This window comes from Oncorhynchus clarkii, chromosome 23 (assembly GCF_045791955.1).
Source record: "Oncorhynchus clarkii lewisi isolate Uvic-CL-2024 chromosome 23, UVic_Ocla_1.0, whole genome shotgun sequence".
Classification (NCBI taxonomy): Eukaryota; Metazoa; Chordata; class Actinopteri; order Salmoniformes; family Salmonidae; genus Oncorhynchus; species Oncorhynchus clarkii.
Window position 1 is genome coordinate 55,143,619 of NC_092169.1, and position 24,772 is coordinate 55,168,390.

Consider the following 24,772-nt stretch of genomic DNA (forward strand, 5'->3'; position numbering starts at 1 on the left):
TTATAGATCCCCCCCCCCCCCCCCACGACAGAGAACAACAGATGTCAGCCCAAAATCCAATAAACAGTCCCATCATTCATTTCAACCAACCGAGGAGAGCCGTACCGTACCTTGAGTATGGCAGGGTGTGGGAGAGCTATCTTGATCCTCTCATCCACCCCCACCAGGATAGAGGCCACTATCTGGCAGGCTTTAGACCTATCGAAGAATGTGTCCTTCAGGGTCAACAAGTAGGCTCCTGTGAAGAAAGACGAGAGAGGAGGAGAGTAGGGTGTTGACATGTGGAGTGTGAAACATACAGCTATTGTGCTCCTAAGAAATATTAGGCTACACTTTCCCCAAATATGATAAATACAAAAGATGACATTGTGACATTGCTACAAAATGTGACCGGATTCAGGATCGTAGGCATTTGGACGCCATTTCCTACTTCACAGTACAGACGTAAAAAAAAACAACAAAAAAAAATATATATATAATTTTTTTTTTTTGCAGAAAAGCTTTCTTGAACATGTGAACTTTCATATGACTTAATTACAAACTTGTCTGGAATCTGTAAATATGAATAAAAAAATGTTAAATTAAGAGCCTAGTTTAGCCAAAGAGAAAGCACTGAGCTCTTAGGGAGAAAGATGAGCTCCATGATTGGCTGATAATGGAAAGGGGATAATAGAGAGTAGAGGAGTCTCAAATAGTGAATATTTTTAGATTAAACTATACTAAATATATTCACGTCACCAAATAATTGATTAAAATACACTGTTTTGTGATGAAGGTCTTACAGTAACTTCAACAGCACTCTGTAGGGTAGCACCATGGTGTAGCCGGAGGACAGCTAGTTTCTGTCCTCCTCTGGGTACATTGAATTCATTAGAAAACCTAGGAGTCTCATGGTTCTCACCCCCTTCCATAGACTTACACAGTAATTATGACAACTTCCGGAGGATGTCCTTTAACCTATCAGAACTTATGCAGTATGAACTGAAAATGTTGTTCACCCAGTCAAAGGATCAGAGAATTAATCTAGTACTGAAAGGATAACCTACAGCTAGCTAGCACTGCAGTGTATAAAATGTGGTGAGTAGTTGATTCAAAGAGAGAGAAAGAAAAGTTGAACAGTTTTGAAAAAATGAATTTAGTTCACGAAGGAGAAGCAACAGAGAAAGAGCTAGACAGCTATATTTAGTTGTATTTTTATTTATTTTTGTTACTTTCACTTAGCTAGCGAATGCAGCTAGCAGGTTTAGCCTACGCATACACCCGGCTCAAACAGAGAGGGATGCTATGTTAGCTAGCTGGCTATGACAATTAAACAGTGGAACTCTTTCAAGTCAAGGTAAGCTTTTGGTTTTATTCAATTTATTGCTACTGGGGCCCACCGGTGTAACTGCTAAACTGCTTGCTGACTGCGCTGCATGATTTTAGAGGGATTACTAACACGTTAGTTCTAGTAGCAATGTTGACTATGACATTTACTAACATCGTTAGCTAATATGGTGACAACGATGTAGGCTGTGCGTAGCGGTTAGCGGCTACGATATGAAGGTTTGGCTTGGAAAGGTTTTTTTCCCCCTGGTCACAGACACCTGATGTGTCGAAGGGAAGGGAAAAGGTGAGGAGGAGGAGAGCGTGCAACAGTAACCTAAACCTATGGATGTTACATAGAGCTGGGTGAACGACAGTAACCTAAACCTATGGATGTTACATAGAGCTGGGTGAATATGAATGACAGTAACCTAAACCTATGGATGTTACATAGAGCTGGGTTAATGACAGTAACCTAAACCTATGGATGTTACATAGAGCTGGGTGAATGACAGTAACCTAAACCTATGGATGTTACATAGAGCTGGGTGAATGGAATAAGAATGACAGTAACCTAAACCTATGGATGTTACATAGAGCTGGGTGAATATGAATGACAGTAACCTAAACCTATGGATGTTACATAGAGCTGGGTGAATGGAATATGAATGACAGTAACCTAAACCTATGGATGTTACATAGAGCTGGGTGAATGGAATATGAATGACAGTAACCTAAACCTATGGATGTTACATAGAGCTGGGTGAATGGAATATGAATGACAGTAACCTAAACCTATGGATGTTACATAGAGCTGGGTGAATATGAATGACAGTAACCTAAACCTATGGATGTTACATAGAGCTGGGTTAATGGAATATGAATGACAGTAACCTAAACCTATGGATGTTACATAGAGCTGGGTGAATGGAATAAGAATGACAGTTAATCCAATATGCTAGAACAGAATTAAGGCCATGCTCATTAAAAATAAAAGTCGCCCTCCCTCATGTTAAACGTCACCAACCGCCACTGATAGAGAGACCACTTTCTGGAGGACAATGCCACGCCGACTCGTTAATTTACACGTGAATTCTTAAATAAATGGGTGGGACTAAGGCTTAAGAGGGCGTGAACGATTTAAATTATATACATTTTTTTTAACTAGGCAAGTCAGTTAAGAACATTCTTATTTTCAATGACGGTCTAGGAACAGTGGGTTAACTGCCTTGTTCAGGGGCAGAACGACAGATTTGTACCTTGTACCAACCTTCCGGTTACTAGTCCAACACTCTAACCGCTAGGCTACCCTGCCGTCCCTACACTCTAACCGCTAGGCTACCCTGCCGTCCCTACACTCTAACCGCTAGGCTACCCGATGCTGAATGGTCGTAAATTAACCAGTGTTCTCTAGAAAGTGGGAAAATCATTCAAAGAGCATTTCTCTCCCACCCATCTCCATATTGGGAGAACACGTTTATCACACGTCAGAGAAGCATAACTTTCCCATGTTTCATAACAGACCATTTCAAAGCTCTGGGACTGTACTTTTTCAGAAAATGTTTTAAAAAATATATATAATTTGACATAAGCTCATCTTCCTGAATTCAGTTTCAAAATGTCAAACCAGAGTGGATAATAAGGTCAGTATGAAGAGCCCCATCAAGGTGTTGACTTAACAAGAGGTAAGTGTCCCAATCTGGATGAAAACAAGCCAAGCAGCTGTATGACGAAGATGACATCGTTATGACGAGATGAGCTGTGACATATCTATCAAATGCAATGCGAACAGATCGGAGCGCGTCAGGGAGACATCTTCCATCATGTTGATCACATGATCACCAGGGCAAAACCTTGTTTCTTTTCTCCACCTGACAACGAGCAGTTTGAGACGCTCACTAATACAGACGTCAAAAGGCTCATTTGATTGGCTGTCAGGCCCTGCTGCGACAAACAATGGTTGGCTCATTGCTGTAACACAACGGCTGACCTGTCAGAAAGTCTTGAATAGCAGCAATCAGAGGCTCTCCGTTCCTGGGGGTCACCAGATTGGCTTTGGTCTGGAGGGAAAGAGACATGAGACAAGTATAGGTCAGTGTGAGAGTAGAACCTCGGCTGTACAGGTTTTAGTTTAAAAACCTGGGATTTCAAAGACTGAGTGACAGAGAAGAGAAGTGGTGGACTGCGGGGTGTTGTAGGGGTGGTGTTGGGGTGAAGAGGTAAATGCTGGTAGTCAGACTGTGCAACTTGGACTTTCATGTAAATTATTAATTGATGTCAATGGGAGGGCTGTACAGTGTACAGTGTGACGTGTGTAGAGGTGTGTAGAGGTGTGTAGAGGTGTGTAGAGGTGTGTAGAGGTGTGTAGAGGTGTGTCGGGGTGTGTAGAGGTGTGTAGAGGTGTGTAGAGGTGTGTAGAGGTGTGTAGAGGTGTGTAGAGGTGTGTAGAGGTGTGTAGAGGTGTGTAGAGGTGTGTAGAGGAGTGTAGAGGTGTGTCGGGGTGTAGAGGTGTGTAGAGGTGTGTAGAGGTGTGTAGGGGTGTGTAGGTGTGTAGAGGTGTGTAGAGGTGTGTAGAGGTGTGAGGTGTGTAGAGGTGTGAGGTGTGTAGAGGTGTGTAGAGGTGTGTAGAGGTGTGTAGAGGTGTGTAGAGGTGTGTAGAGGTGTGTCGGGGTGTAGAGGTGTGTAGAGGTGTGTAGAGGTGTGTAGAGGTGTGTAGAGGTGTGTCGGGGTGTGAGGTGTGTAGAGGTGTGTAGAGGTGTGTAGAGGTGTGTAGAGGTGTGTAGAGGTGTGTCGGGGTGTGAGGTGTGTAGAGGTGTGTAGAGGTGTGTCGGGGTGTGTAGAGGTGTGTAGAGGTGTGTAGAGGTGTGTCGGGGTGTGTAGAGGTGTGTAGAGGTGTGTAGAGGTGTGTCGGGGTGTGAGGTGTGTGAGGTGTGTAGAGGTGTGTAGAGGTGTGTAGAGGTGTGTAGAGGTGTGTCGGGGTGTGAGGTGTGTAGAGGTGTGTAGGGGTGTGAGGGTGTGTCGGGGTGTGAGGTGTGTAGAGGTGTGTCGGGGTGTGTCGGGGTGTGAGGTGTGTAGAGGTGTGAGGTGTGTAGAGGTGTGAGGTGTGTAGGGGTGTGAGGGTGTGTAGGGGTGTGAGGTGTGTAAGGGTGTGAGGGTGTGTCGGGGTGTGAGGTGTGTAGAGGTGTGTAGAGGTGTGTCGGGTGTGAGGTGTGTAGAGGTGTGTCGGGTGTGAGGTGTGTAGAGGTGTGTCGGGGTGTGAGGTGTGTAGAGGTGTGTCGGGTGTGAGGTGTGTAGAGGTGTGTCGGGTGTGAAGTGTGCTGCTGCAGGAGTCTAAAGGCGAATCAGGGCAGGCAACACTAACCCCCATCAGCACCAGGGCTTCAGCCTTGGCCTCCTCTGTCTGGGGAAGGTGAAGGTTCATCTCGTCCCCGTCAAAGTCAGCGTTGTACGGCGTGCACACACACTCGTTAAACCGGAACGTTCTGTGAGGCTTCACTTTGGCCTTTAGGACAGACAAAGATGAATACAATAATGATATCTGCCTGAAATAAAACTATCATGATACATCCAAAACAGTAACAACTACACGACAAGGCAGCTCGAAAACAGTAACAACTACACGACAAGGCAGCTCTAAAACAGTAACAACTACACGACAAGGCAGCTCTAAAACAGTAACAACTACACGACAAGGCAGCTCGAAAACAGTAACAACTACACGACAAGGCAGCTCTAAAACAGTAACAGCTACACAACAAGGCAGCTCACAGCTACACGACAAGGCAGCTCTAAAACAGTAACAACTACACGACAAGGCAGCTCCAAAACAGTAACAACTACATGACAAGGCAGCTCTAAAACAGTAACAACTACACGACAAGGCAGCTCCAAAACAGTAACAACTACACGACAAGGCAGCTCCAAAACAGTAACAACTACACGACAAGGCAGCTCTAAAACAGTAACAACTACACGACAAGGCAGCTCTAAAACAGTAACAACTACACGACAAGGCAGCTCGAAAACAGTAACAGCTACACAACAAGGCAGCTCGAAAACAGTAACAGCTACACGACAAGGCAGCTCGAAAACAGTAACAGCTACACAACAAGGCAGCTCACAGCTACACGACAAGGCAGCTCTAAAACAGTAACAACTACACGACAAGGCAGCTCGAAAACAGTAACAGCTACACGACAAGGCAGCTCGAAAACAGTAACAGCTACACGACAAGGCAGCTCTACAACAGTAACAACTACACGACAAGGCAGCTCCAAAACAGTAACAACTACACGACAAGGCAGCTCCAAAACAGTAACAACTACATGACAAGGCAGCTCTGAAACAGTAACAACTACACGACAAGGCAGCTCCAAAACAGTAACAACTACACGACAAGGCAGCTCCAAAACAGTAACAACTACACGACAAGGCAGCTCCAAAACAGTAACAACTACACGACAAGGCAGCTCCAAAACAGTAACAAGTACATGACAAGGCAGCTCTGAAACAGTAACAACAACACGACAAGGCAGCTCCAAAACAGTAACAACAACACGACAAGGCAGCTCCAAAACAGTAACAACTACACGACAAGGCAGCTCGAAAACAGTAACAACTACACGACAAGGCAGCTCTAAAACAGTAACAACTACACGACAAGGCAGCTCTAAAACAGTAACAACTACACGACAAGGCAGCTCGAAAACAGTAACAACTACACGACAAGGCAGCTCTAAAACAGTAACAGCTACACAACAAGGCAGCTCACAGCTACACGACAAGGCAGCTCTAAAACAGTAACAACTACACGACAAGGCAGCTCCAAAACAGTAACAACTACATGACAAGGCAGCTCTAAAACAGTAACAACTACACGACAAGGCAGCTCCAAAACAGTAACAACTACACGACAAGGCAGCTCCAAAACAGTAACAACTACACGACAAGGCAGCTCTAAAACAGTAACAACTACACGACAAGGCAGCTCTAAAACAGTAACAACTACACGACAAGGCAGCTCGAAAACAGTAACAGCTACACAACAAGGCAGCTCGAAAACAGTAACAGCTACACGACAAGGCAGCTCTAAAACAGTAACAGCTACACAACAAGGCAGCTCACAGCTACACGACAAGGCAGCTCTAAAACAGTAACAACTACACGACAAGGCAGCTCGAAAACAGTAACAGCTACACGACAAGGCAGCTCGAAAACAGTAACAGCTACACGACAAGGCAGCTCTACAACAGTAACAACTACACGACAAGGCAGCTCCAAAACAGTAACAACTACACGACAAGGCAGCTCCAAAACAGTAACAACTACATGACAAGGCAGCTCTGAAACAGTAACAACTACACGACAAGGCAGCTCCAAAACAGTAACAACTACACGACAAGGCAGCTCCAAAACAGTAACAACTACACGACAAGGCAGCTCCAAAACAGTAACAACTACACGACAAGGCAGCTCCAAAACAGTAACAACTACACGAAAAGGCAGCTCCAAAACAGTAACAAGTACATGACAAGGCAGCTCTGAAACAGTAACAACAACACGACAAGGCAGCTCCAAAACAGTAACAACAACACGACAAGGCAGCTCCAAAACAGTAACAACTACACGACAAGGCAGCTCTAAAACAGTAACAACTACACGACAAGGCAGCTCTAAAACAGTAACAACTACACGACAAGGCAGCTCTAAAACAGTAACAGCTACACGACAAGGCAGCTCTAAAACAGTAACAACTACACGACAAGGCAGCTCCAAAACAGTAACAACTACACAACAAGGCAGCTCTAAAACAGTAACAACTACACGACAAGGCAGCTCTAAAACAGTAACAACTACACGACAAGGCAGCTCACAGCTACGCGACAAGGCAGCTCTAAAACAGTAACAACTACACGACAAGGCAGCTCTAAAACAGTAACAACTACACGACAAGGCAGCTCTAAAACAGTAACAACTACACGACAAGGCAGCTCACAGCTACACGACAAGGCAGCTCTAAAACAGACATCCCCAAGATACATCACACAAAATCCCCTACTTCTAACAGGGAGGTTCTCTTCCTGCCTACACGTTGACATGGAGTCAGCACGGTGATTAACCTAACAGTTTCCAGACAGAGCCGAAGTGAAGGATGGGTGTATGATGTGGAGCGAGAGAGAGAGAGAGAGAGAGCACTCACAATATGAGCCATGATGCTGAGTTTGTGTAGAGAGGGCTGTCGGTTGAAGAGGACGATGTCTCCATCGATCATGTGTCTCTCCACCACGTCTCCAAACCTCAGCTCCTGGGCCATCTTCTCTCGGTTCCCGTACTTCAGGAACCTGAAGACAGACAGACACACACACAGGGAATACTCTTGGAACATACACCTAAACATGTGGTTTCATACAAAGTTTCAGTTTAGTGGTAGGCCTGTAACCACAGTTTCAGTTTAGTGGTAGGCCTGTAACCAGTTTTAGTTTAGTGGTAGGCCCGTAACCAGTTTAGTGGTAGGCCCGTAACCAGTTTAGTGGTAGGCTTGTAACCAGTTTAGTGGTAGGCCTGTAACCAGTTTAGTGTTAGGCCTGTAACCAGTTTAGTGGTAGGCCTGTAACCACAGTTTCAGTTTAGTGGTAGGCCCGTAACCAAAAGGATGGCAGACCCAACCAACAACCAAATGATTGTGATAATGTGGTTGTTTTAGCTCAGTTTAGTTGACACTGGATAAGAGCATCTATTAAAAAGGGTATACTTCGGGACAATGAGGCCCTTTAATCTACTTCCCCAGAGTCAGATGAACTGGTGTCCCAGTAAACAGAGACATTAAACTGGCACCAACGAGTTCATCTGACTGAGGAAGTAGATAAAGGGCCTCAAGACAAAAAGTATCCCTTTATATTAACTAAAAATGTATAAAAAGAAAGATAGATACTCTATATATTCTTCTAATAACTGAATGGGTAAAACCTCACCAACGTTTTGGGACGTAGTGCCTTCTTCAACATTTTAAGGGTGTGGGTCAGCTCATGCTTTTAAAACTGACTAAACATGTCCAATAGAACTGTCCTGACCTCTTCATCTGCGTGTGTCGTTGCTGGATGAAGTTGGCTCCAGGGTGGACCTCTGGACCGCTCCGCACCAGCTTCCTCAGCATCTCCAAGTTGGCCTTGTTCACCTTGGGGCACAACAGGTTAAGAGGTCGCAGGTCATACAACAGGGGACAGTGAAGACACTGTGCAGGTTACTTCTCAATGGTAAAGACAGCTGGAAAAGGCACTCAACCTGCCTTGTGATCCATCCTGATTTGTGAAGCATCTATGTATTGCTTATAAACAATTAATGTATTCTTATTAAGGAAGTCAACCGATTAAAATAATTAAATAGAGTTAACGGAATTATAGTTAAATCGCGATTCATTGCCATTATAGAATTTGCTCCAATTCGGACTTTCAACAAATTTTTCATTAAAAATCAAAATCAAATCAAATGTATTTGTCACATACACATGGTTGGCAGATGTTAATGCGAGTGTAGCCAACTGCTTGTGCTTCTAGTTCCGACAATGCAGCAATAACCAACGAGTAATCTAACCTAACAATTCCAAAACTACTACCTTATACACACACAAGTGTAAAGGGATAAAGAATATGTACATAAAGATATATGAATGAGAGCAGAACATTTGAGTTACTATTAAACCCAAAATAGTGTGGATTAAAAATGCTTTAAAGGCATTTTCACCATAAACAACATCAAAGTCTCTGTAACAGCTAGCTATTCATGATCCCAGGAGGCCTAATCCATCTTATCAATACTATTGAAGCTTAACTGATCCATGTTCTTCATCATGACCTAGTCACAAGTTGCTGCTACTAGAACAGTAGTCACATGTTGCTGCTACTAGAACAGTAGTCACATGTTGCTGCTACTAGAACTGGGATCATTAAGTCTTTTTTGACCTGAGGACTACAACAGAAACAGTAGTCACATGTTGCTGCTACTAGAACTGGGATCATTAAGTCTTTTTTGACCTGAGGACTACAACAGAAACAGTAGTCACATGTTGCTGCTACTAGAACTGGGATCATTAAGTCTTTTTGACCTGAGGACTACAACAGAAACAGTAGTCACATGTTGCTGCTACTAGAACTGGGATCATTAAGTCTTTTTGACCTGAGGACTACAACAGAAACAGTAGTCACATGTTGCTGCTACTAGAACTGGGATCATTAAGTCTTTTTGACCTGAGGACTACAACAGAAACAGTAGTCACATGTTGCTGCTACTAGAACTGGGATCATTAAGTCTTTTTGACCTGAGGACTACAACAGAAACAGTAGTCACATGGAATAGATGTCCTGTTCTGATTCAAATCATTGTGGGAAGTTAGTTGAATCAAGAGCCATTCAGCCATGGCATTGTAAACAATTTATGGCTAGCTAGCTAACGGTAGCATAATTAGATGGTTACTTCTGTACAAATGAATGTTTTTTTGCTGTCATCTAAAGAAATGCCTGAGAATGTGTTTACGGTAGAAGTATCTGTACGGTTTCCATCAAAACTGTTGCTCAAAGCTGTGCGCACGACACACTACAATAGAGACAGACAAGCGCTACTGAGACCGTGTGCTCACTGACAGGTACACAGCACAGAGCGTGTTGTGTGTTGCGCTTATAAGGGTCCCTACTGAAACACGTGCGCTTAAAAAGGTTCCGGGGTAAAGAAATGGAGAAGCAATTAAAAGCGTCAAAGAAATTAACAGCATTAAAAAGTGTTAACGTGGAAAGCCCTAATTATTATAAAGCCTTTATAAAAGTTGTAGTTAAAGTGTGGCCAATAAGAATCTTACCTTCTCTGGGTAGGTCAGGATTTTGGCTACGTGCACAGGGACAGCCACCTCATCAATCCGCAAGTTGGGGTCTGGAGAGATGACCGTTCTCCCAGAGAAATCCACTCTCTTCCCCGAGAGGTTTCCACGGAATCGCCCTGAGAGAGAGACACCAAGAACCATCAATAACCGAGTGTCTCCAAAGGCAGCAGTGGAGAATAACTATAGTTTGTAATTAAATGGCTCCACAATCAACTAGGATACTTTCTGTTTCTGACTCAGCTGTGTAAATAAACTACATTGTTTATGACAAAAGGCATGACATTGAAATGAATTCAGTGTCAACTATCAATAAATACGATGGTGAGAGTGACCACAGAACTAGAAATCAGAATAGACAACAGGTAACTATTAAAAAGTTAGAATTAAAAATCAACATTTATATGAGCGAGACCTTGTTTGCCCTTGAGTCTCTGAACGAAGCCTCTGGTCCACTTCTTAGGGGCCATGTTGAGGGGGATGCCAGAGAGCTCACTGTTGATGTAGAGAGCACATTGCAGCTGGAGGAAGTCCCAGTCCTCCATGATCATCTGGGTCTTGGCCCCTGACATACGGTGCTGTGGGACGGCATGAGAGGCGGGCAGAACAACTCATTCATCACTCAACATTCATTAGACAACAACAATAACATCAACATCAAACCACCTTATTGTCTAATGTGAATTGGAAATTATAACTTTTTTTTTGTCTTGTGTTATTGCTTTCATAAAAAGGCACAGGAGGAGGTTTTCCTGAGCTGACCAACTAGTTAGTAATAGCCTACTGGGGCCCAGAGGTTTTCCTTAGCTGACCAACTAGTTAGTAATAGCCTACTGGGGCCCAGAGGTTTTCCTGAGCTGACCAACTAGTTAGTAATAGCCTACTGGGGCCCAGAGGTTTTCCTGAGCTGACCAACTAGTTAGTAATAGCCTACTGGGGCCCAGAGGTTTTCCTGAGCTGACCAACTAGTTAGTAATAGCCTACTGGGGCCCAGAGGTTTTCCTGAGCTGACCAACTAGTTAGTAATAGCCTACTGGGGACCAGAGGTTTTCCTTAGCTGACCAACTAGTTAGTAATAGCCTACTGGGGCCCAGAGGTTTTCCTCAGCTGACCAACTAGTTAGTAATAGCCTACTGGGGCCCAGAGGTTTTCCTCAGCTGACCAACTAGTTAGTAATAGCCTACTGGGGCCCAGAGGTTTTCCTCAGCTGACCAACTAGTTAGTAATAGCCTACTGGGGCCCAGAGGTTTTCCTCAGCTGACCAACTAGTTAGTAATAGCCTACTGGGGCCCAGAGGTTTTCCTGAGCTGACCAACTAGTTAGTAATAGCCTACTGGGGCCCAGAGGTTTTCCTCAGCTGACCAACTAGTTAGTAATAGCCTACTGGGGCCCAGAGGTTTTCCTTAGCTGACCAACTAGTTAGTAATAGCCTACTGGGGCCCAGAGGTTTTCCTGAGCTGACCAACTAGTTAGTAATAGCCTACTGGGGCCCAGAGGTTTTCCTGAGCTGACCAACTAGTTAGTAATAGCCTACTGGGGACCAGAGGTTTTCCTTAGCTGACCAACTAGTTAGTAATAGCCTACTGGGGCCCAGAGGTTTTCCTCAGCTGACCAACTAGTTAGTAATAGCCTACTGGGGCCCAGAGGTTTTCCTCAGCTGACCAACTAGTTAGTAATAGCCTACTGGGGCCCAGAGGTTTTCCTCAGCTGACCAACTAGTTAGTAATAGCCTACTGGGGCCCAGAGGTTTTCCTCAGCTGACCAACTAGTTAGTAATAGCCTACTGGGGCCCAGAGGTTTTCCTGAGCTGACCAACTAGTTAGTAATAGCCTACTGGGGCCCAGAGGTTTTCCTCAGCTGACCAACTAGTTAGTAATAGCCTACTGGGGCCCAGAGGTTTTCCTTAGCTGACCAACTAGTTAGTAATAGCCTACTGGGGCCCAGAGGTTTTCCTTAGCTGACCAACTAGTTAGTAATAGCCTACTGGGGCCCAGAGGTTTTCCTTAGCTGACCAACTAGTTAGTAATAGCCTACTGGGGGGCCCAGAGGTTTTCCTCAGCTGACCAACTAGTTAGTAATAGCCTACTGGGGCCACAGAGGTTTTCCTGGTCAGTTCATGGAAAAACTCCCGGGCCGATTAATAAAACAATTAATCACAAATTCATTGACACTTCCTGCTACTCTCCCAATCCCATGACGCCCACCTTCTCTATGACATCATACAAAAAAAATGTATATATTTGATGTAAATGTAATGTACCCACCTTCTTGATGACGTCATTGAGGAAGATGATCTCTGTGAGCTTCATGGTGAGGTCATCCTCATTAGTACCTGACTTGAGGTCTGAGATGACAGAGGGGCGGATGCAGAGCGGGGGTACCAGCAGGCGGGTGAGGATGAGGTCTGCAGGCTTACCTGCCTCAGGGTTCATCAGGAGCAGGGGAATGTCCTCCGCTGGTATCCTCCTGAAGAGGTTCAGTACCACTAGAGGACTCAGGTTCTCCTGGAAACCACAGGACATGAAGGTCAATCAGCATTTAAAACCATAAGGGCCAGTTTCCCAGATTCAGACAGACATATCTTGAAGAGGTTCAGCACCACCCAGAGGACTCAGGTTCTCCGTCGGGGTGAAAGACATGATCGGTCAGCATTTAAAACCAGTGTGACCCAGTTGGTAAGAAGAGTGTGACTCTAGTAATACCAGGTTCTGTTTGTTCAATTCCGACAAGCTTCCCATATACTAACCCTGTATGAACTCTGTTACTGTAAGTCACTGCTAAGTGAAATATACAAAACAAACCATTAACCTCATATGACCTCTACAAAGTAGACATGTAAACTGTTAAAAGTTGCCTTCAACGTGACCCACCTGAGCCCTGTTAAGCAAGCCCTAGTTGCCTTCAACGTGACTCACCTGAGCCCTGTTAAGCAAGCCCTAGTTGCCTTCAACGTGACTCACCTGAGCCCTGTTAAGCAAGCCCTAGTTGCCTTCAACGTGACTCACCTGAGCCCTGTTAAGCAAGCCCTAGTTGCCTTCAACGTGACTCACCTGAGCCCTGTTAAGCAAGCCCTAGTTGCCTTCAACGTGACCCACCTGAGCCCTGTTAAGCAAGCCCTAGTTGCCTTCAACGTGACTCACCTGAGCCCTGTTAAGCAAGCCCTAGTATCCTTCAACGTGACTCACCTGAGCCCTGTTAAGCAAGCCTTAGTTGCCTTCAACGTGACCCACCTGAGCCCTGTTAAGCAAGCCCTAGTTGCCTTCAACGTGACTCACCTGAGCCCTGTTAAGCAAGCCCTTAGTTGCCTTCAACGTGACCCACCTGAGCCCTGTTAAGCAAGCCCTAGTTGCCTTCAACGTGACTCACCTGAGCCCTGTTAAGCAAGCCCTAGTTGCCTTCAACGTGACTCACCTGAGCCCTGTTAAGCAAGCCCTAGTTGCCTTCAACGTGACTCACCTGAGCCCTGTTAAGCAAGCCCTAGTTGCCTTCAACGTGACTCACCTGAGCCCTGTTAAGCAAGCCCTAGTTGCCTTCAACGTGACTCACCCTGTTAAGAGCCCAAGCCCTGTGAGCCCTGTTAAGCAAGCCCTAGTTGCCTTCAACGTGACTCACCTGAGCCCTGTTAAGCAAGCCCTAGTTGCCTTCAACGTGACCCACCTGAGCCCTGTTAAGCAAGCCCTAGTTGCCTTCAACGTGACTCACCTGAGCCCTGTTAAGCAAGCCCTAGTTGCCTTCAACGTGACTCACCTGAGCCCTGTTAAGCAAGCCCTAGTTGCCTTCAACGTGACTCACCTGAGCCCTGTTAAGCAAGCCCTAGTTGCCTTCAACGTGACTCACCTGAGCCCTGTTAAGCAAGCCCTAGTTGCCTTCAACGTGACTCACCTGAGCCCTGTTAAGCAAGCCCTAGTTGCCTTCAACGTGACTCACCTGAGCCCTGTTAAGCAAGCCCTAGTTGCCTTCAACGTGACTCACCTGAGCCCTGTTAAGCAAGCCCTAGTTGCCTTCAACGTGACTCACCTGAGCCCTGTTAAGCAAGCCCTAGTTGCCTTCAACGTGACTCACCTGAGCCCTGTTAAGCAAGCCCTAGTTGCCTTCAACGTGACTCACCTGAGCCCTGTTAAGCAAGCCCTAGTTGCCTTCAACGTGACTCACCTGAGCCCTGTTAAGCAAGACCTAGTTGCCTTCAACGTGACTCACCTGAGCCCTGTTAAGCAAGCCCTAGTTGCCTTCAACGTGACTCACCTGAGCCCTGTTAAGCAAGCCCTAGTTGCCTTCAACGTGACCCACCTGAGCCCTGTTAAGCAAGCCCTAGTTGCCTTCAACGTGACTCACCTGAGCCCTGTTAAGCAAGCCCTAGTTGCCTTCAACGTGACTCACCTGAGCCCTGTTAAGCAAGCCCTAGTTGCCTTCAACGTGACTCACCTGAGCCCTGTTAAGCAAGCCCTAGTTGCCTTCAACGTGACTCACCTGAGCCCTGTTAAGCAAGCCCTAGTTGCCTTCAACGTGACTCACCTGAGCCCTGTTAAGCAAGCCCTAGTTGCCTTCAACGTGACCCACCTGAGCCCTGTTAAGCAAGCCCTAGTTGCCTTCAACGTGACCCACCTGAGCCCTGTTAAGCAAGCCCTAGTTGCCTTCAACGTGACTCACCTGAGCCCTGTTAAGCAAGCCCTAGTTGCCTTCAACGTGACCCACCTGAGCCCTGTTAAGCAAGCCCTAGTTGCCTTCAACGTGACTCACCTGAGCCCTGTTAAGCAAGCCCTAGTTGCCTTCAACGTGACCCACCTGAGCCCTGTTAAGCAAGCCCTAGTTGCCTTCAACGTGACCCACCTGAGCCCTGTTAAGCAAGCCCTAGTTGCCTTCAACGTGACTCACCTGAGCCCTGTTAAGCAAGCCCTAGTTGCCTTCAACGTGACTCACCTGAGCCCTGTTAAGCAAGCCCTAGTTGCCTTCAACGTGACTCACCTGAGCCCTGTTAAGCAAGCCCTAGTTGCCTTCAACGTGACTCACCTGAGCCCTGTTAAGCAAGCCCTAGTTGCCTTCAACGTGACTCACCTGAGCCCTGTTAAGCAAGCCCTAGTTGCCTTCAACGTGACTCACCTGAGCCCTGTTAAGCAAGCCCTAGTTGCCTTCAACGTGACTCACCTGAGCCCTGTTAAGCAAGCCCTAGTTGCCTTCAACGTGACTCACCTGAGCCCTGTTAAGCAAGCCCTAGTTGCCTTCAACGTGACTCACCTGAGCCCTGTTAAGCAAGCCCTAGTTGCCTTCAACGTGACTCACCTGAGCCCTGTTAAGCAAGCCCTAGTTGCCTTCAACGTGACTCACCTGAGCCCTGTTAAGCAAGCCCTAGTTGCCTTCAACGTGACTCACCTGAGCCCTGTTAACCAAGCCCTAGTTGCCTTCAACGTGACTCACCTGAGCCCTGTTAACCAAGCCCTAGTTGCCTTCAACGTGACCCACCTGAGCCCTGTTAACCAAGCCCTAGTTGCCTTCAACGTGACCCACCTGAGCCCTGTTAACCAAGCCCTAGTATCCTTCAACGTGACCCACCTGAGCCCTGTTAAGCAAGCCCTAGTATCCTTCAACGTGACTCACCTGAGCCCTGTTAACCAAGCCCTAGTTGCCTTCAACGTGACTCACCTGAGCCCTGTTAACCAAGCCCTAGTATCCTTCAACGTGACTCACCTGAGCCCTGTTAACCAAGCCCTAGTTGCCTTCAACGTGACTCACCTGAGCCCTGTTAACCAAGCCCTAGTTGCCTTCAACGTGACCCACCTGAGCCCTGTTAACCAAGCCCTAGTTGCCTTCAACGTGACCCACCTGAGCCCTGTTAACCAAGCCCTAGTTGCCTTCAACGTGACCCACCTGAGCCCTGTTAACCAAGCCCTAGTTGCCTTCAACGTGACCCACCTGAGCCCTGTTAACCAAGCCCTAGTTGCCTTCAACGTGACCCACCTGAGCCCTGTTAACCAAGCCCTAGTTGCCTTCAACGTGACCCACCTGAGCCCTGTTAACCAAGCCCTAGTTGCCTTCAACGTGACCCACCTGAGCCCTGTTAACCAAGCCCTAGTTGCCTTCAACGTGACCCACCTGAGCCCTGTTAACCAAGCCCTAGTATCCTTCAACGTGACCCACCTGAGCCCTGTTAACCAAGCCCTAGTATCCTTCAACGTGACTCACCTGAGCCCTGTTAACCAAGCCCTAGTATCCTTCAACGTGACCCACCTGAGCCCTGTTAACCAAGCCCTAGTTGCCTTCAACGTGACCCACCTGAGCCCTGTTAACCAAGCCCTAGTATCCTTCAACGTGACCCACCTGAGCCCTGTTAACCAAGCCCTAGTTGCCTTCAACGTGACCCACCTGAGCCCTGTTAACCAAGCCCTAGTATCCTTCAACGTGACTCACCTGAGCCCTGTTAACCAAGCCCTAGTTGCCTTCAACGTGACTCACCTGAGCCCTGTTAACCAAGCCCTAGTTGCCTTCAACGTGACTCACCTGAGCCCTGTTAAGCAAGCCCTCCACTTCTTTGTTGTGTTCTATTGCGATATCGAATGAGTTGAGAAAGTCTGATACTACAGTGTCCACCACTTTCTTGGTTGTCTTGTATTTCTCGTGGAGGATCTTCAGCAAGCCACACTTCTTCACTGGTCCTGTTAAATGGCAAGAACAAAGACATTATCAGTCACACCAACCACCACTTGGGCTTTGCTTTCAACTCAACTCAATTCAAATATAACTTAATATGTATTTCGGCCCAAATGTCAAAATTGAACCGTAAACAGTCAAAGACTAAGCTATTGTTGATACCCTACCATTTAACGTGGAGCAATTGAGACACAATGTCCTTTTGCGGCATTTGTCGGATATCTTCTTCTTCATTCCTCGTTTCTGGAGGTACGCTAGGCCTGGCCTCTTCAACACATCCATAAACTGTAGTTTCTCCTCTTTGGTCAGCATGATGTGAGAACACGTCTTACAGATCATCTGGAGGGACAACAATCACATGATGTCATAATGGAACAATTTGAACAACAATCACATGATGTCATAATGGAACAATTTGAACAACAATAACATGATGTCATAATGGGCAAATTTGAACAACAATAACATGATGTCATAATGGAACAATTTGAACAACAATAACATGATGTCATAATGGAACAATTTGAACAACAATAACATGATGTCATAATGGGCAAATTTGAACAACAATAACATGTCATAATGGGCCAGCTTGAACAACAATCACATGATGTTCTAATGGGCCATCTTGAACAACAATCACATGATGTTCTAACGGGCCAGCTTGAACAACAATCACATGATGTTCTAACGGGCCAGCTTGAACAACAATCACATGATGTTCTAATGGGCCAGCTTGAACAACAATCCCATAGCAAGAGTCAAAGAAATAACTATGATGATTTAATCAGGATGATCAGGTTGTGATGTAGGCTCCTCAGTGTGCAGTACAGTAATGTCATATTTAGTTTGCTACATTGTAGAAAGAGAGAAGATAAATATATACAAATAACTGCCAAAATAAAGGAAACATCAACATAAAGTGGGCGTTGGGCGATAACGAGCCGCCAGAACAGCTTTCCCCTTGGCATAGATTCTACAAGTGTCTGGAACTCTATTAGAGGGATGCGACACCCTTCTACGAGAAATTCCATCATTTGGTGTTTTGTTGATTGATGGTGGAGGAAAACGCTGTCCCAGGTGCCGCTCCAGAATCTCCCATAAGTGTTCAATTGTGTTGAGATCTGGTGACTGAGACACACCCTTTAAACCCTCTATGCTCCTTTGATCCCCCTCTTTCAAAGTCACTGAGATCTCTTCTTCTAGCCATGGTAGCCAAGATTTTTTTATTTTTTATTTTATTTGACCTTTATTTAACCAGGCAAGTCAGTTAAGAACACATTCTTATTTTCAATGACGGCCTGGAAACAGTGGTTTAACTGCCTGTTCAGGGGCAGAACGACAGATTTGTACCTTGTCAGCTCCGGGGTTTGAACTCACAACCTTCCAGTTACTAGTCCAACGCTCTAACCACTGGGCAACTGAGCATTCTTATACATGACCCTAAGCATGATGGGATGGTAATTGCTTAATTAACTCAGGATACCACACCTGTGTTGGAAGCACCTGCTTTCTATACATCCTACTTGTATCCCTCATTTACTCAAGTGTTTCCTTTATTTTGGCAGTTACTGTCATAGTGAACTTGCCTGTAGGATTCCAATGGTGGCTTTGAAATAGCCCACATGAAAACAGGGCATCTCCAGGTCCAGATACCCATAGTGTCCCAGACAGTCAGCCAGGTTCTTCCCACACGTCTCACAAGGACGATCCTTCTCACTGGTGCCCTGGAATATAACATGACAGTTGGGTCACAACCACCAATAGAGAAGGCCAAGAGTTTGCAAAGCTGTCATCAAGGGCAAAGGGTGGCTACTTTGAAGAACTTCAAAAATCTAAAATCTATTTTGATTTGTTTAACACTGTTTTTGGTTACTACATGATTCCGTATGTGTTATTTCAAAGTGGATGTCTTCACTATTATTCTACAATGTAGAAAATAGTAAAAAATAAAGAAAAACCTTTGAATGAGTAGGTGTTGTAAACCTTTTGACCGGTAGTGTACCATGTGATGATGCAGTACTCAATAGGGTGGTGTGTGTGTGTGTGTGTGTATGTGTACACGTGTCAGCCCTACCATGTGATGATCCACTACTCAATAGGGTGGTGTGTGTGTGTGTGTGTGTGTGTGTATGTATGTATGTATGTATGTGTGTGTGTGTGTGTGTATGTGTGTGTGTGTGTGTGTGTACACGTGTCAGCCCTACCATGCGATGATCCAGTACTCCGTATGGTAGAGGAGTATGGCTGGTGTCCTGGCTGTACAGGTTCTTACTGACCACTTGGATATGAGCCTGCTGTCTCATCTGTTCAGCCGACTTCATCCCAAAACAGATGTGGCTTCTGTTGACATAAATGGAATAGATAGCCAACTCAGCATAGGGTTTAAATTAAACACTGGCTACTAAGTCAACTAGCAAATAGGTCCTACCCAAGCAAGAACTGCCAATGATAACAAGCTATAGTTTAGGGGTCAATTCAGTCATTTGTAAAGCATGGTCAGCATTGCCTTGCTGGATGTCTACTTGAGGCTACTTGGTAGTTGGTTGGAATGCAGATTCCCTGCTACACGTCATGCTTTACCATGTACTCAGCAAGAGTGCCAGTGGTCATGGCAACACGAGTTCGATATCCTGCCACCTTAGCCAGGTGGAGATGTGATGTGATTGTTTGTTTAGCTAGCTAGCTTTCTAAAACGTGTTTCCGGCATTGCTGACCCTGTTCAAATCAATGATGCAATTGCAAAAAGCTATCTAACTTAGCTATGAAAAGCAAGCACATGTGACAAATTGCAAGCTACTTTAGGCAAATATTTACGAACAATACTCATAGCTAGAGGGCTGGGGGAAATATTAATGGCTAATGGCTAGCATCTAGCTAACTGGACATACTTACATTTTTTTGGCCACATCAGTCTCTCTAAACTGCTCTTTCACCATCGTGACTTCTGTTCGCCCCCGCCAACCTCCGGCAGAAATACAGATCTAGGATAAGATCCCGGACATAAACTGTTATTTTCTACACTGTTGTTCACACTAAACTTGATATACAGTCATCACACTGTCACTTGTCGTTCCCAAAATCCCATGTTGTAGCTAGAAATGCAGCCACGCAATGTGAAACAACGTGAACCATGAATTCATATGACAACGACATGCACACATCCGGTTCAAGAGCGCCCCATGAACGAGAGAGAGGTTATCCATCAGCAACTGCCCTCCAGTGGGCCAAAAAAGTATTACATAAACATCGAGGAAACGGGTACAGAAGTACATTTCCACTAGAGGTCAGTCGTAGCTACATGGATTAATAACAGATAGGCAACTACATGTTCCTTGTAGAATAGACCAAATCTCTCTGAAAAATTCAAATGGACTTTTTTTAACCTCCTCTAGTGCGGGACCCATGGGAGTTGTAGTTTTAAGTGGGAAGAAAAACGCAATACAGTATACAATAATATAAGCAATTTAGCAAACACTTTTATCCAAACCACTTAGTCCTATGTGGCTCAGTCTGTAGAGCATTGCACTTGCAACTCCAAAAGTCACGTATTAATTACACGTTGGATGGTGTATCAATAGAACCTAGTCACTACAAACATATATATATATATTTTAAATTTAACTATGCAAGTCAGTTTAGAACAAATTCTTATTTACAATGACAGCATACCCCGGCCAAACCTATACGACGCTGTGCCAATTGTGCACTGCCCTATGGGACTCCCAATCACAGCCAGATGTGATGCAGCCTGGATTTTAACCATGCTCACTGAGATGCGGTGCCATTTGCGCCATTTGAGAGGTCAAGAAACAGGTGTCCTTCCTAACTCAGTTGCTGGAGAGGAAGGAAACCGCTCAGGGATTTCACAATGCGCCCAATGGTAACTTAAAAACAGTTACAGAGTTTAATGGCTGTGGTAGGAGAAAACTGAGGATGGATCAACAACATTGTTACTCCACAATACTAACCTCATTGACAGAGTGAAAAGAAGGCAGCCTGTATAGAATAAGCATATTCCAAAACATGCATCCTGTTTGCAACAAGGCACTAAAGTAATACTGCAGCAAAAGTTGGCAAAGCAATTCACTTTTTGTCCTGAATACAAAATGGTATGTTTGGTGCAATACAACACATTACTGAGTACTACTCTCCATATGTTCAAGCATAGTGGTGGCTGCATCATGTTATGGGTATGCTTTAATCGTTAAGGACTGGGGAGTTTTTGAGGATATAACATTCATGAATGGAGCTAAGCACTGGAGTTACTTACCAAGAAGACAGTGAATGTTCCTGAGTTACAGTTTTGACTCAAATCTGCTTGAAAATCTATGGCAAGACTTGAAAATGGTTGTCTACAAATGATCAACAACCAATTTTATGGAGCTTGAAGAATTTTGAAAAGACTAACCGCCAAATGTCATTCTAACATGTATTTGACTCAGGGGTGTGAATACTGATGTAAATTAAATATACCTGTATTTTCTTTTCAATAATGAGCAAATATTTCTAAAAAAACATGTTTTCACTTTGTCATTATGGGATATTGTTTGTAGATGGTTGGCAAAAATAAATATCCAGGCTGTAACAAAACAAAATGTGAAATAAGTCAAGGGGTATGAATACTTTCTGAAGGCACGTATTAAGTAACCACACCCATTATTCCATTTGTAATGTAACAGAACACATCATACGCAACGGAGGGACACAAATTTACATTCCATATCTTACGTCTGTTTAATGTGAACGGGCTGACATTGACACACATTCTAATTCTGGCACCAATGCCACTGTTATTAGATGGAAGATATTTACTTGGAGTGTTTTTGGGGTGAGAGAACATTCTCACCATGCAGACTTTAATGACAGGCCCTGGAGGCAGGGGAGGGGGGGGGGGGGTTATACAAGTTAGAATACTGTCATTGTTCAAATTTGAGGTATTTTGGCTGGGCCTTGGGAGGATCAGATAGTAACTCTTGATCCAATACATTCTAAAGGTGCTGTAGACGACTGGGTCCGTGCTCGCCCAGCGGTTCTATCAGCACAGACAGGTGTTTGGCTGGGCCTTGGGAGGATCAGATAGTAACTCTTGATCCAATACATTCTAAAGGCGCTGTAAACGACTGGGTCCGTGCTCGCCAAGCGGTTCTATCAGCACAGACAGGTGTTTGGCTGAGGCAACCTAGCGCCTTGGCTCACGTCAGCATTTTTCCAATATTTCTGTGAGCGCTCTCCAATTCCGGTGTACGGTGGGATCCTCTTACTGCTCAGACCTAATGAGAGAGAATCCCAGAACTGGTGCAGCTTGAAAGACCTAGCCTAGAAGATGTAGCCAACTGTTCTCTTCCAGTTTTTACTGCTGCTGTTTAATTATTTGTTACTTTTATTATTATTTATTTTTTTACTTATCTGTTTTTTACTTAACACTTATTTTTCTTAAAACTGCATTGTTGGTTAAGGGCTTGTAAGTCAGCATTTCACTGTTGTATTCAGCACATGTGACAAATACAATGCGATTTGATTTGATAATGGGATATTGTGTGTCAATATTGTGTGTCAATGTGTGACAATCAAATGATTCAGGCTGTAAAATGTGTAACAAGTCAAGGGGTAGGAATACTTTCTGAAGGCTATTATTATGAACCCCCTGGTTGAGAAAAGTTATTACAAATTTGTTTAGCCTTTTAGCTTATTTACGTTTTAGCTATTTATTTACATTATTCCTAATCGTCAAGGTCTCTACTAACATAAATGGTGCAATATTTATTCCTGTCGTTTATCCTGTATCTTTATCCTATATCACCACCTCTGTCCAGAGACCCATCTAGCTACCCCATCAGTACCTCTGTCCAGAGACCCATCTAGCTACCCCATCAGTACCTCTGTCCAGAAACCCATCTAGCTACCCCATCAGTACCTCTGTCCAGAGACCCATCTAGCTATCCCATCAGTACCTCTGTCCAGAGACCCATCTAGCTATCCCATCAGTACCTCTGTCCAGACATTCTAGTCCATCACTACCTCTGTCCAGACATTCTAGTCCATCACTACCTCTGTCCAGACATTCTAGTCCATCACTACCTCTGTCCAGACATTCTAGTCCATCACTACCTCTGTCCAGACATTCTAGTCCATCACTACCTCTGTCCAGACATTCTAGTCCATCACTACCTCTGTCCAGACATTCTAGTCCATCACTACCTCTGTCCAGACATTCTAGTCCATCACTACCTCTGTCCAGACATTCTAACCCATTGCTGATCTCTCCAGGCATTCTATTCCATCACTGTCTCTGTCCAGGCAAATACATTTTTGAAGATGTTGTTTGTTACATGCCTTAATGAACATGACCCAGCTCGTGGGCTTTGCTAATTATTTTGCAAATCTCCAGATTTGTAAAGGACGTCACACTGCTTGCTTAGCGAGTACGACTTCCTCCCAATTCAGCCCAAACCTGGCGCAAACTCAGGACCTTTGCTTTGCTAGCAGACTTGACCGCCCTCCTGAAGTGTCTTACCAGTCGGTGCCACGTGAAAAGCTGTCTATTCCCTGGTGCAGGTGGGGACACTTCAGGCCGAGGAGGAAGTGTCACACATCCCCATGTGCTAAGCAAACAACATGTAGTATAACTATTCAACACAGTTAACCTCTCCACCCTGACCTCTGTGAGTCAACATGTAGTGTAACTATTCAACACAGTTAACCTCTCCACCCTGACCTCTGTGAGTCAACATGTTATATAAGTATTCAACACAGTTAACCTCTCCACCCTGACCTCTGTGAGTCAACATGTAGTATAACTATTCAACACAGTTAACCTCTCCACCCTGACCTCTGTGAGTCAACATGTTATATAAGTATTCAACACAGTTAACCTCTCCACCCTGACCTCTGTGAGTCAACATGTAGTGTAACTATTCAACACAGTTAACCTCTCCACCCTGACCTCTGTGAGTCAACATGTTATATAAGTATTCAACACAGTTAACCTCTCCACCCTGACCTCTGTGAGTCAACATGTAGTATAACTATTCAACACAGTTAACCTCTCCACCCTGACCTCTGTGAGTCAACATGTAGTATAACTATTCAACACAGTTAACCTCTCCACCCTGACCTCTGTGAGTCAACATGTAGTATAACTATTCAACACAGTTAACCTCTCCACCCTGACCTCTGGGAGTCAACATGTAGGGAAGGCTTCCTCTGACAGGTGGTTGGCCAGTCTATTTATAGACAACAAGTGCTCGTGTTTTAGGAAACAGGGGATCAATGCAAGGGCTTCCTGGCAGTAAATATTTATGGACTACTGTGGTGTGTGTGTGTGCTCTGTTTAGAAAACAGGAAGGTGATCACTGCAGTAGATTAATGTGTGTGTGTGCTCTGTTTAGGAAACAGGCAGGTGATCACTGCAGTAGATTAATGTGTGTGTGTGCTCTGTTTAGGAAACAGGCAGGTGATCACTGCAGTAGATTAATGTGTGTGTGTGCTCTGTTTAGAAAACAGGAAGGTGATCACTGCAGTAGATTAATGTGTGTGTGTGCTCTGTTTAGGAAACAGGCAGGTGATCACTGGAGTAGATTAATGTGTGTGTGTGCTCTGTTTAGGAAACAGGCAGGTGATCACTGCAGTAGATTAATGTGTGTGTGTGCTCTGTTTAGGAAACAGGCAGGTGATCACTGCAGTAGATTAATGTGTGTGTGTGTGCTCTGTTTAGGAAACAGGCAGGTGATCACTGCAGTAGATTAATGTGTGTGTGTGCTCTGTTTAGGAAACAGGCAGGTGATCACTGCAGTAGATTCATGTGTGTGTGTGCTCTGTTTAGGAAACAGGCAGGTGATCACTGCAGTAGATTAATGTGTGTGTGTGCTCTGTTTAGAAAACAGGCAGGTGATCACTGCAGTAGATTAATGTGTGTGTGTGCTCTGTTTAGGAAACAGGCAGGTGATCACTGCAGTA

The 24,772-nt window shown here is 45.0% G+C and overlaps 1 protein-coding gene across 2 annotated transcripts in view; it reads right to left on the reverse strand.

Annotated features, from left to right (window-relative positions):
* LOC139381645 (polymerase (RNA) III (DNA directed) polypeptide A) overlaps positions 1 to 19,942 on the reverse strand; it is a 62,872-nt gene extending 42,930 nt beyond the window's left edge. For both annotated transcript variants that reach the window (XM_071125324.1, XM_071125323.1), the window contains exons 1-13: positions 19,709 to 19,942; positions 19,021 to 19,156; positions 18,403 to 18,540; positions 16,981 to 17,152; positions 16,664 to 16,818; positions 12,436 to 12,675; positions 10,587 to 10,749; positions 10,154 to 10,290; positions 8,376 to 8,479; positions 7,505 to 7,646; positions 4,667 to 4,807; positions 3,296 to 3,365; positions 111 to 238 (exon numbers count right to left, since the gene is read on the reverse strand). In XM_071125324.1, coding sequence (XP_070981425.1) covers positions 111 to 238; positions 3,296 to 3,365; positions 4,667 to 4,807; positions 7,505 to 7,646; positions 8,376 to 8,479; positions 10,154 to 10,290; positions 10,587 to 10,749; positions 12,436 to 12,675; positions 16,664 to 16,818; positions 16,981 to 17,152; positions 18,403 to 18,540; positions 19,021 to 19,156; positions 19,709 to 19,752 — 1,770 coding nt within the window. In that variant the 5' untranslated portion in view covers positions 19,753 to 19,942. The remainder of the gene's footprint in view (positions 1 to 110; positions 239 to 3,295; positions 3,366 to 4,666; positions 4,808 to 7,504; positions 7,647 to 8,375; positions 8,480 to 10,153; positions 10,291 to 10,586; positions 10,750 to 12,435; positions 12,676 to 16,663; positions 16,819 to 16,980; positions 17,153 to 18,402; positions 18,541 to 19,020; positions 19,157 to 19,708) is intronic.
* Positions 19,943 to 24,772: the final 4,830 nt, after the last annotated feature.